Source organism: Rhea pennata, chromosome 2, assembly GCF_028389875.1.
Source record: "Rhea pennata isolate bPtePen1 chromosome 2, bPtePen1.pri, whole genome shotgun sequence".
In the NCBI taxonomy this organism is placed as follows: Eukaryota; Metazoa; Chordata; class Aves; order Rheiformes; family Rheidae; genus Rhea; species Rhea pennata.
The window spans coordinates 77,394,638-77,410,866 of record NC_084664.1 but is presented as its reverse complement, the minus strand read 5'-3'; the positions used below and the strand labels follow the sequence as shown (position 1 = coordinate 77,410,866).

Below are 16,229 nucleotides of genomic sequence, written 5' to 3'. Positions count from 1 at the left end.
ACCATGCATACAACTAAGTCTGAGCTGAAAAGTGCAATAGCATCTATGAGCTTTAAATACGCAATAAAGTCAGAGAAGCACTAAGAAAACTATTTAAATTACTGCACATAATACAGAATTACTCACTCATGGTAAAACTGGTCCTTCAGAGAAGACTTCCCCACCAAGAACAATTTTGTTGGCTTTACATGCGTGGTAGTGTTTTTAACAACCAGTGCACATTTTATTTACAGTAACTTGAGCTATGAGTTCTGTGGTGGGAGATGAGGATATGCCAAGCTCTGCAAGTTGTGATATCATTCAGGTTATCTTTATACGTATACCTGGCTTTTGCTGTCATTGTTTCATTCTCATAAAGACATGATGTAGCCCATACCTGAGTTCTCCAACTGATGTAATATGGAAGTACTAACAGATTCCCTAATGTGTGAAGTGCTTCCATATTGTATAAATGTGGCTTGCTACAAAATAATACCAGTAGCCAATTAGATTAAATGACGCGATAAAAATGGTGCTAGTAGAGTGTGCATGTTTTCCCTGTACTTCTCCATCACCCTTTTTTGCAGTGCATCTTCTGAATTGTCTCTTCATTTTCTTTCAACAAAGGCAAGTATGCCATGAGGGATCTGGTCCACCGACTGCCAGGCACTAACAACAGCAACAGCTCGGCAAGCAAGGCCATGTCTGATGACACCGTTACTGCCATTTGCTGCACTCTGCACGAAGTCATCACCAAAAACATGGAGAATGCCAAGGCCTTACGAGACGCAGGCGGCATTGAGAAACTGGTTGGCATATCTAAGAGTAAAGGAGACAAGTATGTTTCGCAAATCACCTCGCACCTTTTGTAACCTCTCCAGTAGTTATCATTAGTGCTGAATGTGTTTGCCTCTTCCATGCAGTCATGAGTAGAATAATTTAGTTCCATCAGAAACCCAGTGTGAAAGGTGGCAAGAAGCAGACAATGTCAATAGCAAAAGTCTCTGCTGTGGTTTATTTCTGATCTACTTCCAGCAGTTATGTGCAATTTAAGGAAGAGTAATTATCTACAATAGCTGCTACCTCTAAGCACTTCCAGAAGATCCTTATAAGCTTTAGGTAGGAGACATTAGGTATTAGAGCTTTTGTATCCACTCTGCAGAAAGAGTGACATGCAGATGGAGGGATCCTGTGAAAGGAAGGAATCTCACACAGGTTATGTTACTGCTCCACTTGTTTGGAGCGTGAAGAACATAAAGTCTCTATCCCTCTTTATCCCCCTTTCCCAGACACTGGCTTGCTACATACTATTGTGTGGGATGTAGTAAAAAAAATGGATCCAAGAATTTTCCAAATATCTTGCTTCTGAGAGAGCATTACAATATCTGCAGCCTACTTTGTGAGGCTCCAAAACACGCAAAAATCTTAGACACAATTGGGACATTTTCAGAGCAGCTGTGGTTTCATATTGTCCATTTTCCTGCATACGCACTCTGCACAAAGAGTTCACTCTTTATCCTTCTTTTACCTAAAACAGATAGCCTGGTTCTCATATTTGTCTACCTGCAGAAGTGTAGTGCAATGCAACTAGGTCAGCTGAAACCAAAAAGGCTCCACTGTAGTGCACAAAAGCTCCCACTGGTCGACCACCTTGAAGCTGCCAGCACACAGCCTACTGCAGCATTAGAGCTCTAGAAGAGCCCCACAAAGCCAGGCCATAACCTGAAGGAAAGATTTATGCACCCTACATTTGGTGTGAGACCTTAGGCTGGCCTATGTGATCAGCATGTTGCCAGTGTAATTTAATCACATTTCTTTTCCTCTGTTGTCACTCTTTCTTTTCATACCAAATTTGTTACTGAAACATTCTCACTGTAAGAGGTAAGAAGTAACTGTGTAAGAAAGTAGGTGATTCCACTTGTGTGAGCTCCCATGCTCTGATAATGTACTTAACTTGCACTTTTTATTATAATTAAATCTATCTAAAATTTGATTTTTTTTTTTTTACTAGATCAGACGTACTGATTCTGGAAGCAGCTTCATATTCATTTCTCTTAAGCTGAATGTTTCTTTGATCAGAATAATACATCTGTCTACCTGTACAGTATCTGGCAGAGATTATTAATGCCTATTGAGTCTAGAATTTTAAAAGTATCATGGGCAATTTTAGGAGGATCAAAGTATCTAATTCCCTGTCTAACTGTACCTGATAGCTTTGAAAGAGATGCCTATGTTGAGTGACAGTATTTAGCCATCCAGTTCCAAAATTCCCTCCAAAATCATGATACTTGTCTCTCCTCTAAAGTATTTTGAGTTATAGTTCTGCATTGTTGCTATTACAGGTTACACAGTTCTACAACAAGAAAAATCTGTCAACTCACAGTGATACAAATGCTCATCTTAAAAGAGAATTTTGTTTCACCTTTCAGAAATGTTACTATTTGGCACCATTGCTTTGGTTTGATTTCGTATAGGAAATCCATTATTTAAAAACCAAAATCGCTAGTCGATGGTCTGATAGGAAATCCTGGCATATTCAGTTTGATTAAATAGAACCCTTAAATATAACTCTAACTTGCCTGGAGTGATGCATCTGTTTCGGCAAGTGCAGGATAGGGGCCTGGCTGTGCATCCTCCTAGGAGTCTAGGACATAAGCCGATCAAGGGCAGGCCCGTCAGAGTGGCCCAGCTAGCCCTTTGGAGCTTGCCCAGGGCTTTAGCGCTTTCCCCATATGACCATGTGATAAAACTGATGTACCTAAGCTCATATTGGCCAAACCTCGGACTTCTCAGGGTTCCTTTTTCTCCTCAGGACTCACAGCGCGATTGGCACCGGTATCTTCCTGGTTACTCCGTACTACCAGCACCCCACTAGCCAGTACAGCTGGGCGTATAATGCAAACGATTATGCTTGAAAGTGTTCAACAAATTCCTATTTATTCACTAATTACCCACCCACAGCTGTACTCTGGGTGAAAAAAAAGTACCAGATAAATTACTAGGAGAATATTGTATAAGTTAATTGAATCACCTGAATCAATTGAATCAAACTGAGTCAACTGAATCAATGATATCAACATTATCTTACAGCTTTGCTGTCAGTGTACCTGTGGCCCTTTGCAGAGAGGCCTCAAAATATAACAGGACCTAACTCCCTGAAAAAAGGGAAACGCCCTGAAAAATGCTCCCTGAAAAGCCTTCATGTGAAGTTATATATGTCTCTTAACACGAATGATTGCCGTTGTTCATGTGTAATGGTTAGTGCAAGATACAAGTCCAGACTTGGATTCCAGATGAAATTTGTGATATCTGTGTATAATCAGCTGTATTTCTGCATCTTGACTACTTGGCAGCTGCAAATATTGTGCTCATCACCCATCTGGTGGCCACTGGTAAGAGGCATTTAATACTTTGAGCACTCTGTCATGACTTAAAGTTTGGCAGTGTATAGAGAAAGAAACTGGCTATAAATTCTTGTCCCTTATGCCAAAAGTTGTAGCCAGGACATCTTCATAATGTACTTTATACCAGCTGGGTTCTCAGCAATTTTCTTTTGCTGCCTCTCCTGTTCCTCTTGTCATGTTCTCAGCATGAATCCTTGTTCTCAGGGTACTGAGGAATATACATATTGCTCCTCACTGAATCAATTGTAATGGACAATTAGTAATGTAGAAAGAATGTGTATTATTCTTCCTTAAAACCTTATTGATCTCCAAGATGCCAAACAAAAGATCTTACAGTGCTTTGATAACACAACTTTAATTGTGGGTTTAAATCCATAGCAGTGCATCTGAAAATTGGGTTGAATGAAGTCTTGTGCTTAACAGTCTCTTTCTCACTTTCTCTCTATCATCTCTCTCTTTTTAATATATGTATATAACAGGCATTCGCCAAAAGTGGTGAAAGCAGCATCTCAGGTCCTCAATAGTATGTGGCAGTACAGAGACCTGAGAAGTCTCTACAAGAAGGTAAGGCTTGATTTTTTCTAGATTTGTCTTTTTTTTATATGGCAAATTTAGGGGCTAAGAGACTTCAGACAAAACATTAATATGAACTGGAAATTCACCTAGAGTTTAAAATTTTGGATACTTGGAGCAATAAGATTTTGCTCCCATTTCTACTTTTAATATAAAAGTAGCTGATAAAAATGTGCAGTGTTAAAAAAGAGTTGTGAATTTGATTTTCAAATAAATTTTTACAAGAAAGTACTGGTTGGAGGTTCTTGCAATGTCTGACTCATTTCCAACCTTTTGGCTATCTATACATGCAGTGGAAAAGCAGTTTCTGGGGTTACTCCATCATGATATAATTATATGCTGTATGGCTTTTGGGTATGGTTATCACATCTGCTTTATGTGCTGAAGGTCCTGGGTTCAAGCCCCAGTGGAACCAGCACCAGGAAATCCTTGGGAGGTTGGACTAGATGTTCTCCAAAGATCCCTTCCAACCTTACTGATTGTGTGTGAAATAGTGCTATGTAAAAAACATCCTATTAGCTGCCAAAGGGAGCCTGGTAATGTTCTTACATATTAGGCATACTTGGGTACTCAGTACTTGCATGCATGAAGAGTGTGTTCTGAGGTCACAAACATTCAAATAGTCGCCGTAATGCTCATGTTTGTTGAAAGACATACAATAATCTTTATGAAGTCATAATATTTATTAAATTTGAAAATAGTAGGCTGACTGTTATGCTGGATGTCTGTTTTTCACTAATGTTGGGAAAAGTATGCTTTTGCAATATGAAAATTACAAAACTGTGCCTTTTACCAGTAATGCGGATAGTTATGTAATATAAGTATACTTGGTCAGTACAGTCTTTATTTTGTCCCATTAAAATACTTAGGTCATTAAAAATGAATGAATGTACAGCCACTATAATATGATCAGCACTTTGCAGCATCCTACTCTTGCACAACCTTTTTGTGAAGTGCAGGTAAATCCCATTGCATAGCCATCAGCAATTTCTTCATATGTCCCAAAATAGCTGTACAATTACTTTTAGAGAATTGGTGGCGTTCAGAGAGGCACAATTTTGTATTGTAACACAGGCAAATGACAGGTATCACAGAAGAAGCAGCAGCACTTATCTTTTACCATTTCGGGAACAGTGTAACCAAATAGTTTGAACTGTGGTATATTTTAGAGTTACGTGGTTACAGTAGGGTAGATAAGGAGAGAGGACAAGACTAGAGGTATTATCCTTTCTATAAATGAAGAAAGAAAATAATACATTTACTGCAGGGACAATAGTGATCATCTGTCATCTCTGGCAGAATATAAACTGCGCTGACAGAAAGTTCATCTAGAGTTCAGGACCAGTGTGGTAAGTCACCTTATGACTTGCCACATATGTGAGAGAACTAAAAGCCAAGAAGTGCCTAGGTACCAATTTCTTATTTGCAGCACTCGCAAGTAAACTGCTGGCTGTGAAGCGGAGGTAATTGCAGGAGTCAGGAACTAGTCCCCCAGCTGCTGCCGCTAGCGGAGTTGCCCTAAGTAGGATATCAAATGCTTCCTGCAAGCTTGGTGCCTGTCGTGGCTGGGTAAGCTCTTCAGCTTTAACCAAGGCTATAACATTAATATGCCTATGTAGTGAAACCTAAATTACACAGCCTCTAACACTGTCAAAATCAGCTGTTGTGTAAAAAAAAAAAAAAGGTCAAACTTAAAAATCTGCAGATTTCAGGGTGTCTGCTTCAGCTAAGATATTGCTTTAAAAGAATAGTAACATGCACAATTTTCATTGTGTCACTCTCTGTCTGACAGGCATCGCCTGTTTTTCTGGGCCGTTCAGTGCCAAAAACTGCAGCAGCAGCTGCAGCAGCTCAGTTAACTTCATCGGCCAAATCAATGTACTCTGTTTCAAGGTGCTAGCTAAAAATACAAAGAATGTATTTTGAAAAGATAAAAATTTAAGGTCTTACCCAGGTTTTTACCGTGAAAAACTGCAAAACTATTCCACAAAGAAGGGAAATAGAAGGAATAGAAAATGAAATGTGGCAAACCAAGTTAAGCTAGAGATAAAAGTGTTTCTGGAGATGGAGGTTCAGCCTAGCCCATAGGGCTCTGTTCAGGTAGAAGGGCAAAGAAGGTGTGCGGAGCTATCCTTGCAAGCAGTGGAGCTCCAACAGCCAAAGCTCAGAGTCCTGGCACCCATGAACTTCTCTGCATGAGCTGAATGGGCTGGGCACCCAGGGAAAGCAATGAGAAGACTCTTGATTTCTTAGGACCTTTCTGTAAGGCCTCAGAAGCAAGATTTGGGACTTTTGCAACCAGTTGAACTTTACTGAGGAGATAAGCTGCATAGTCTACAGCATCTGCTATATCCTGGGATTCCCAAGAACCTATAAAAAAGAAAGATTGAAGGTTTATGTGTTACTTTTCTTCAGTTGCTAGCTGAAGCAGAAATACTGTGTTGCACTTTTCTTTGAGCTGTTGGTATCTCTTTTCAAATATCTTTTCGTTCTCTAAAAGGCATGCTTAGGCAGAGACTGCAGCTATTCTAGCTCAGGAGAATGATAAGGAGATACCTCTACCATCCCGCAAGTTGAGCTGCACTTGTTAAGGAGGAGGTGTTGGCTTTGTTGTCTTGGTTTCAGAAAGCTCTGTAAGCCCACAACACCTCATGCACTGTGTTTGCAGAGCTGTGGCATGCTTGGTACACTCCACCGATAGGTTCTGGGATTTCCAGGTGATCGCTGTGTAGTGGCTTTAAAGGGACACACTGACTTGTTAGACTCAACTGGAATGGAAGACGCACAGAAGGTAAATGTCAAGTCGATGTTCAGATCTGTGAGTGAGGTGACATTGTTTGCCACACACTGTAGGCTTGTGTTTTGGAAAAATAGAGAATTTCACTGTCTGGTATGGTTACTTTGGCACAATCTCAACAAAGTCCAACAAGAAAAAGTTATTAAAAGCATAAATGTTTCCCATTGCTAAAATTAAAGAAAGAAGCTTGGCAGAACAAGGTAAAGCAATAAATTTAGTCTTGAGGTGAGGGAGTTGTCAGCCATCCATCACTTGGGGGAATTCTCTTCTCTCAGATGTCAGGGTTCTCTTCTGCTCTACAGCAAAGTTACTACTCTGATGTTTTGTCCTAGTTGGCAGATTCTCAACTTTATCTGCAACTAGTACTATTTCAGGAAAACCGTGGAGTGATAACAAGCTATGAATTATCAGTGCAGTAAGAATGAGTGGGAGAAATTCAAAAAAGTGAACATTTCACTGTGCTCCTTAAAGCACTTGAAGTCCAGTCTCTAAATTCATGGTCCTCTCCTCTAAATCTTGAAAAGTAAATATCTTCCTTTTTCCCATGTTTTTTGGGGGGTGAGGAGATAGGGGAGGTGTCTGGGTTAACCCGCAGACACCTAGTACACCACTGCTATTCAAGTGTCTTGGTGAACCTGCAGAGTCAGTGAGAGAATTAAATGCAGCTTATAATGTTCCATTATTTTTAGCCACGTAGAGAATGCGAAAGGAGCTGCTGTGGTGATTCTTTGGGGACATCTCTTTCCACGTGGGGAACACTGGATCTCACTGTAGCCTGTAGTGTGTTAGCTAACTGAAAATGTGGGGATACCTCGGAAGATGTGACTGTGACCATAAAAGAGCAGATTTCTGTTAGCCACAGGTGGTAGATGCTGTCTATCTCATTATTCACGAAAATAAGCAAGTGCTCTTAAATGCAAGCAGCTTGTTAAATTGCATGAGGAAGTTTACACATGCGAATATTACCAAACCCCGGAGCAAAAGGGATGAGCACAAAGGGGGACTAAATAAGCTAACCGGGAAGAAAGTTTATTAGCTAAGAACAAGCTTCAATAAGTGTTAAGTGCATGTAGTACTAAAGAGCAGGAGAAACTGTCAGGAAGAATGTTTGCTATCAATTAGTTTGCCTTGCCTAACCACTTAGGCTACAACAAAATACCCATTCACATTCTCTCATTATGTTTGCCTTTATTCTGTCATCCAGGATGTAAGTAGAAATCACAATGAATTTGTAGAAGTAATTTTTTTCTGTTTACTCTCATAGGTTTGTGTTCTGCATAGAATAATAGAAAAGTTTGTCCTGTTCACCTACCATATGAATAAAAATACAACCAATTATTTGAAATTGGGGAGGCTATTAGAGGCAATTGTCCTTCACTGTGTGCTGTGCCATTTGGAGCAGGCAGAGTGTTGTGACAAGCGTTTAATGAAGTGGAAATAGGGACTCTGAAGATGGCCTTGTCTGTCATTGGCTGGAAAAGATATTTAGAATTGCTTGAGGCCTTAAAAGCAGTTAAGCCAGGCGGGAACTAGAAGAGGACTCTCTTTTCACGTGACTTTCAGAATAATAAACTGATGACTCTGTGGGAAGGCCCCTTATTGCTAAATGTTCCATGAAAATTGCCAGCAATAAACCTGAAAATTCCAGTTAAGTAGTTCTAAAATCTGAAGTCCTTTCTTAATAAAATATACCTATTCACTCTTTTGAAATATTAATTATGTCATGCTGTCCTGTAGACTTGGAACACAGAACCTGGCTTTGCTTCTGGTAAGGCTATATGTATTCAGTCAGACATCCTTAAAAGAGGATACTGTCTTTCAGTTAAATTTATCCAGTGCAAATGTCTGTGCATAGCTTAAGCCCTACATTAAGGATTTAAATTACAAATCCATAGCATAATAGTTCCACAAAAAAGTGATTTAACTTTGATGGAACTATTTGTGTGCTCAGATTATTCATGAACACATATATTTTACTGTACTTATCTTTCAGTGGGACTTAATTTGCTTCTATAAGTTGGGGAGGCCTTTTTCAGATGAGAATGTCACCCTTTTAGAAAAAGGATGGATTAATTCAAGGTAGCATCTCCACTGTAATTTAAAACTGCAATGGCTTTACAGAAAAGGCATTGTCTAGAGCCCATTTCTATATAACTATGAAAATACAAATACCTGATTAATGACTGACTAATTGGTTGATTAATGGCAGTGGGTGGCCCATGCTCTGTGAAGGACAGAGGATTTTCACCTACCCATCAGTCTGGGTCATAGCACGCTCAGCATACTCTCTCCCAGAGCCAAGAAACCAGAATCTATTCCCAAACCCAGGTATTCTGGCTGTCAAATGACCAGTTTTGAATTGTTATGTTTAATGCATACTTAGATTTGTACCCAGGAGACTTCTGCAGAAGATGCTTGGATCAAAAGTAACAATGCCTTAATAGAAAACACATTTCAGAAGTGCACATTTTAATTTGCTGAACCATATGGTTTCTAGACTGAAAGCTGCTCCCTGCACTTCCCAGAGCAACCTCGTTCATCTCAGCAGCGTTCGTATCATGTGCAGGGTTTTGCTGTCTCTCAAGATAGTGCATGCCAGGCCAAGGGACAAGTTCAATCCCTCCCGTTTCCTCTCAGGCTTTTGAGGATATGTGCAGTCTCTTCGTTGACTGGCTAAACCTTTCCAGCAGAAAGGCAATTTCTGATAAGCAACAGCATCTGGAATTTATTTTTATCAGGCACTTTGCTGTATTTTCTAGGCCAGTGCCATCTTTAAGAGAAAAGCAATAGCTGTGCATTTCATTAAGAGTATCCTGGCTGAACTAGGATATCTACAGAGAAAATTAATGTGTCCAAGGATCAATGAAATTCTTAAAATACGAATTTTCAAAGTTTATGTTACTAAAAGCAGAAGAGATTTCCTGTGGACATAATAACAAGTAGTAAGATTACAACAACTGAATATTCTTTACAGAAGACCCTATTGAGTTTTAGGTACCAAAATTCCAATTTGTTAACCTAGTATTCTGTTTTTTCCCCAACGTACTTTTTCCTTGATAAAATGTAACTGTGTGGCTTTATTGTGAGAACAAAACAGTAGCTGCTTCGTGCATACAACATGCAAGTAAATCCATATATAAACATTTATACATATGTATTTTATTTCTGATAAAATGCATAGAGAAAACAGGAATCTGCATGTTTCTGCTGATCACACAGGATGTGGTGATTATGCTTTTTCTTCCAGTTTATTTTTTTTTCTGAGTAAATTTGCTTAGAAGAGGAAAGACATCAGAGGTCATCTCATTTAAATTCAAGGTTAGGCAGTGATTCTTCTAAATTATCAGTAAGAGGTATGTGGAAGGCAACAACATTTGTATCCCAAACCTGCTAGTTTCAAGAGGTGCTAAAGGAATTAAAAAAAAAAAAGTCCAAAGAGTTGTATAGGATGAATTATACATATATGTGATGCTAAAGCACCCTCAGAATTGATGGTGAGCTCCAGTTGACTTTTATGGGAACCACTGGGGTTTTTCACTTGAAAACCCAAGCCCATTTTTAGGTGACTACGTACAGATTTGGAAGGCAGCAATTTAATCCTGCAGTTCTATAAAGTCTGTCTCTCAAGTATTCCACCTTTTGAACTTCTCTGAAGAAAAGCAAATCTAAAAGGCAGCCCAGCAGTCAGTATCTTTGACTTAGAGCCTTCTTTCTGAAGGGAATTATGTAACTGAAGTTTCCTTAGATATTTGTTAAGAATATCCTTAGGGATAGGCATCCAGAATCTGAAAGGCTTTGCCTATGTGGAAGGTCACAGACTTTTTTCCTTCTCAAAAGTACAGTATCTCAGAATAAGATGAGGTTTTAGTAGTTCAGTAAAAAGTGGATACCTGACAAAATTATCTACGTGTCTTTTTGGACTGGGACATTTTTAATCCAGTTAAATAATATGTTAATATTTTGGAAACAAATATAAATAACATTAATTAATGGCAAAAAAAAAGTTAAATTGGATTCAGATGGTCAGTACAGAAAAGAACTCAAAAGTCTGTGTCATTGTGCATATGTGAAGATAAAAACATTGTCTTTTATTGATACTTGCTGAGATAAACCATTTTTATTCATGTCAGTCTTTTTTCCCAGAAATCATTCAAGGAACATGATTTCTAGCATTCAGAGCTGAATGTCATTCTTAATTAACTTGTATTCTTAATGTTTGCATATCTAGGTTTAGACATGATAAAAGCACAATTGCAGTAAAGAGAGTGGGTAATCTAAATGAGAAACTGAAAAACTAAGGTGCATTGGGAAACTCACAGTTTTCCCCAGCAAACCTAAACTGACATGTTTGATGGCTACTGTCAGTTTTGCAAGTGAATCAGATCAGTCGATCTTCCGCTAATCCTGGAACATGCAAACAGCACAGAGAGGGTGGAAGTGTCAGATTACGTTTAGTACTCTGGTATTCAAGGCAGGTTGCTTTTCAGAGGAAAATGGTCTAGCTGCGACAGTGTGGTGCATAACATTGATCATCTTTTGCAGATGATCAATGATTAAGCACAGCTGTGCATTGCTGTGCTTAAGGTAGTGTAATTCTAGTTCAGCTGGGTCCTGTACGGAGGTAAAAAGCGTTTGTTTCGCTTGACTAAATTCAGCCGTGGTTTCAGTGATTAAATATTAAACCGGTATGTCAATACCTTACTTCCAGTTCCTTGATGTTCCATGTGAACTAATAACGGGTGCTGAAGAAATTGCTAGGAAGTACCTCCAGACCTGCTTCCTCTTCTCTTCTTAAGGCTGTTAATGGAATACAAATATGGCCTAAATATGTCGACCATTTCAGGCTCTGAGGAAGCAACCTGGTATTTTGAAAGGAGTCTCTTTAATAGTGCTTGTGCTTTGTTCTGAGTAGTTTTATTTTTCTTTACTTGCTGAGACAGCTCATCCTGGTAAAAGAGCTTCAGCTTCTTCTTCCTGGACAAAGTAGAAATGAAAAGTTTCATTGAAGGTTTCTAAGTTATTTTTTATTACTTTTAGTTCTGCAAAGTGCTTTTAGAGAAAGTTGTAGATGCTCTGAAACTAGAGTTGTAAACTTTGGTGCAATAGGGTATTCTCATTGGAGTTAACAATACTAAAGCTGTTATTTACTAAAGCGAGAACTCCTGAGGGTGTTCTGGTAAAAATGAATATGAATTTCTCTTCCTGCCTGCCTGAGTTGCTAAATTGTCTGTGTTTAAAGATACAGAAATCATACAAAGATTAGAAATCATACAGCTTAGTATCAATCATTCAGGTCTCTAATTCTATAATTTAAGTGTATTTTTGCAAGAACTTTGGAAGTGAAGCCAGGGATAGGATAACTACTGATTCCTCAAAAACTGTACTGCTTCTTTGGTTGTCAGGCAGCCCCACATTTGAATAAAATGATCCCCAGTTTTTCAGGTACAGTGTCACTCTTCAGGAAGCACAAAATTCAAATGGATCTGAATCACAGTCAGTGTCATTAGTCCTACTGTGTTCTTCACCATGATAAGCGACAACTGTGCAAATTTTATTCTAATGATTTTATTGGGTTTTACGTTCACAGATATAATAGAAGTGTTACGGAAGGTTTTGGTTGATTTTGTCATTTGATGCATGCAGTGCATCAAAGAGATGTTGATTTGTTTCTGACCTTTTAAGGGCAGTAGTCTTAAGAAACTGATTCTGAGCATAAAATAGAAGAGTATTTGTCCGACCCCTGAGATTTTGTAACCAAGAGCTGGAGTTTGCATTTTTAGGGCATAAACGTGTTAAGACAGGTTAAGTTGCATACCTGAAATAAAAGTGAGCTGCAAGTCAGAAATTACCATAAACACTTTTGTGGATGTAAATTTTCTTTGTGCATACAAGTTACAAGCAAAAATTTTTTTTTGTGATTCTTATAGTTTAAATTCTAATTTATATACTTTATGCAGCAGAAAATAAGAGAAGGGCAAAAGTTCTGGCTTAAGAGCCAAATACTGTGATCATTTCCTGTAAAAGAGATTAAAACAATTTTATTTCTGTATGGGAGGAAAGTGATATTTGGAAAAATGAATTTATTTCATTTTATTGCAGTGTTTGAAAGGTTTATTATTTAGCTGCATTTAACATCAGCAAAATTAATAATGATCTCTGCTGTGTCTGAAGTCCTGTCCCTCATGCTTTCCCTCACATACAGTTCCCTTTTCTTGCAGCTGTTTTATTTATCAGATTAGGTCTTGTCATCTTCACACTCACACAACAGGAAATCAATAAATAATGCTTGAACAATGCTTGAGTGATTTCCTGAAATCTCCCTGAGCTGCACTATATACAACAACTAGGGATGGCTGTCTAGCTGTTTTTCACTTGGATAGATTTGGCAGTAATTAATATCTCTCTCCCTGATTGTGTGTCTTTTCATAGCTAAAATCAAGGGATGAGAGCTAAAATTATTGTAGAAGGTAAGTGACTAGAAGATGACAACCCTACCAAAAAAAAAAAAAAGTGTTTGAAAGAGAGAGAACTGACCAAGGCTATCTGAGGTGTTTTGAAGAAAAAAGTTGCATTTTGCTCTTAAAAAGATATTGTACCTCAGGCTTTGCAATGACAACAGAAAGCTGGGGAGAGAAAATATTTTAAATGAGTTTAGTGTGGAATGCTGACAACGCGTGAATAATGGGCATAATGGGCTTCGCTTTCTGAGATGGAGGCTGGAAGCTATAAGTACTATCTACAGAAGAATGAGTTTAACCACTGATAACCGATGATTCTGAAAATGTCACTTTATTAAAGAGTCTACAGAAAACTTAATAATCCTCATTCATTCCCAGACAATTTTGCCATGGTAAATGTCAATCTGACTAGGAACTCTTTTTTTTTTTTTTTTTTTTTTTCTTCTCCCCCTCCCTCATGCTGCACTAAATATAAATTCCTCATACCAGCTTCTTAAGAAACAGAATTGGTTGCTGTGGCTGGGGTCCTGAGGTCTAGCAAGATAGGAGACTAAGCCAAGGTGTTTGCCTGGCATAGTAAGGCAGGGCTGGGACCACCTAGGGAGCCTGCCAGTGCACAGAGCACAGAGCAAGAAAGCCCAGGGTCTCTGCGAGCCTCCCGGCTGCCCCAGTGGCAGCTCTGCCATCCTTTGGGATCGCTCCTTCACAGCCAGCTTTGCTCCATGGTATGCTGGCATTAGCTCAAATCACTGCACTGCTCTTGTGATGGCCTGGGGGCAACCTGACAGGCTTGGCTTGCAGCAGGGTCCACATCCTCTCCTTGCAGTTACCTCCATGCAAAGTAAGAAGGACCGATCTTCCTCCCAGCCCAGCACAGCTGCAGATGTTGTACTCCCAGCATAACCTGCAATTAGTAAATAAGTATCTTCATCATCATGACAAGCAAACAGTGTTTTTGCCTAACCACTAGCCAGCTAAGCTCTCATAAATACACTATGAATTATCCCTGCACTTTCATCCAAGGTATCAAGGTATTCCTAATATTTCTAAATGCCCCAAATTTGAGTAAATGTCTATGTTTTAAGTAATTTTATGGCTTTTATAAGCTGTGGAAATACCCCTGTAAATATAAATACTAAAATCCCAGAATTAAGATGAGCTTTGATGATTGATGTCTTTGTTTTATATCTGTTGATTTTAAGGGCCTGACTAGTAACAATTTGGGAGAGGAGGGGAAATAGGAGAATTAGAGTCAGCAGACCTTTGGCTCTTGAAGTCAGTGAAAATACTGCAGCTTTGCACTTGCAGACTTAATGCAGAATCTGTCCAAAGGGCTTAACACAAACAGCAAAATGCTAATGTCCAAGTTGTAAGAATACCAATTTCCTTCACTGTTCCCCCTCCTCCTTTAACAACATAGCTTGAATTCCCATTGTATTAGCAGTACAAGACAAAATCGTGGGAGTAAAAATGTCCAGATACTGTTTTTAAGTGTTTGCAACTCAGCTGCTGGCATAAAAAAATAACTAAAGCAGATTTATTCAGAGTAAGTCATAAAGCAGATTAATGTAAATAGCTCAGGAATTCTCTGCTATTTTTAAGTTCTTCCTGAAACAACACAGCAAAATCTAGAGAGGACCGTCCTTTTCAGTTGTCATTTAATGGTATTAGGACTTGGCCTTGTAAATTCAAAAGGATTAAGGAACACCTTTATTTTTAATATAGATAGTTTATCTCAAACTAGTTGGGTTTTTTCCAAGAGTGTATCTAGAGTTACAAACTTATTTAAAATTTAGTTTAAATCTCTCTCTCAGTGTAAATGAAGAACCAAATTTCAAATTCAAAGGCAGTGACGTTTTTTGAGAACAACCATCTCTCCTTCTGTCCTTCAGCAGCTGCTATTCCGGTGTCAGCCACTTCACTGGCACATGCGGAAGCACCTCCTAGGAAACTGCATATTCATGTATATCCCTGGAGGGTTTTTTAGCCTCCCTTGTAATGCAGTTGGCAGAAGAAAAGAAGCCAGCCTCAGTACCTTAGAAACAATAAGCTTGGTGGAACTCCACTATTGAGAATCACCGAGGAATATATTTCTTCTTCTTTCTTTCTCTTGTGTTAAACAAAATAATGTAATCTCAAATTGTAAAGCCTCATGATATATGTAGTGGTTGTTAAACATTTAAACTACATTATTTCAAAGATCCTATTCAAAGGGTTAGTTAAATACATATAAGGATCACCTCAACCTCATCATTTTAGGTTGCTCACTGCAGTCAGGTCACACATGGAGCTTTCATATGTCAATGTATGGAGATAATTTGATCCAGTTCTAATTTCTGTTATGTCTTATTAGTGTCGTGACAACAACTTCCCAGTGAAGAATTGCCCAGACCTGTGTGAGTCTGATGAGCCTTGACTTAATTCACATCAGATTTGTCTTTTACTGTAGACAATGTCACACTGGTGGGCACCAGTTAGAAATGTTTCATTTAATCTGACAGCAGTGGTCGAGCTTGTGAAACATGCAACATCAACGACTCAAAGCAATTTCTGTCTGAGTTTCAAAGCAAGTAGTTCCTACATTATGTACTTACAGACACTTTCCGTTTTTGCTGTATCATCTACTTTTAATATCATGGAGGATCAGATCACTGATTCCTGCAAGTGGTTGCCTACTAAAAATTCAACTTCTACAGCTTACTACCATTGCAGGAGCAGTTAATACTACAATGAATATACTGGAACCAGTAAAATGCTGGCTTTCAGATAAGGAAGTAGGATGACAAAACAAGTCTGGTCCTATATGCTTTAAGTGAGTGGCAAAATGTCTGTTAATTGAAGTCACAAGCAGGATCAAACCTGAAGCAAGAAATAGCATGCTGGAGAGTTTGTAAACTGGGAGGGTGGAAGGTGAGGGGGTATTCTCTGTAGTTTCTCATTTTTTAGCTGTTTCCTTATCAGATTTGTTTTGTCATTTTTGCTCCTTCTCCTTGGAGGGAGCAACTGATGAGTTGCTCT

At 38.8% G+C, this 16,229-nt stretch overlaps 1 protein-coding gene across 1 annotated transcript in view; it reads left to right on the top strand.

The window, feature by feature from the left end:
- The window catches only part of CTNND2 (catenin delta 2), a 405,040-nt gene that overhangs the window by 367,780 nt on the left and 21,031 nt on the right, over positions 1-16,229 (top strand). Inside the window, exons 16-17 of the mRNA XM_062568505.1 lie at positions 607-817; positions 3,863-3,947. Of these exons, the coding sequence (XP_062424489.1) occupies positions 607-817; positions 3,863-3,947 (296 nt within the window). The remainder of the gene's footprint in view (positions 1-606; positions 818-3,862; positions 3,948-16,229) is intronic.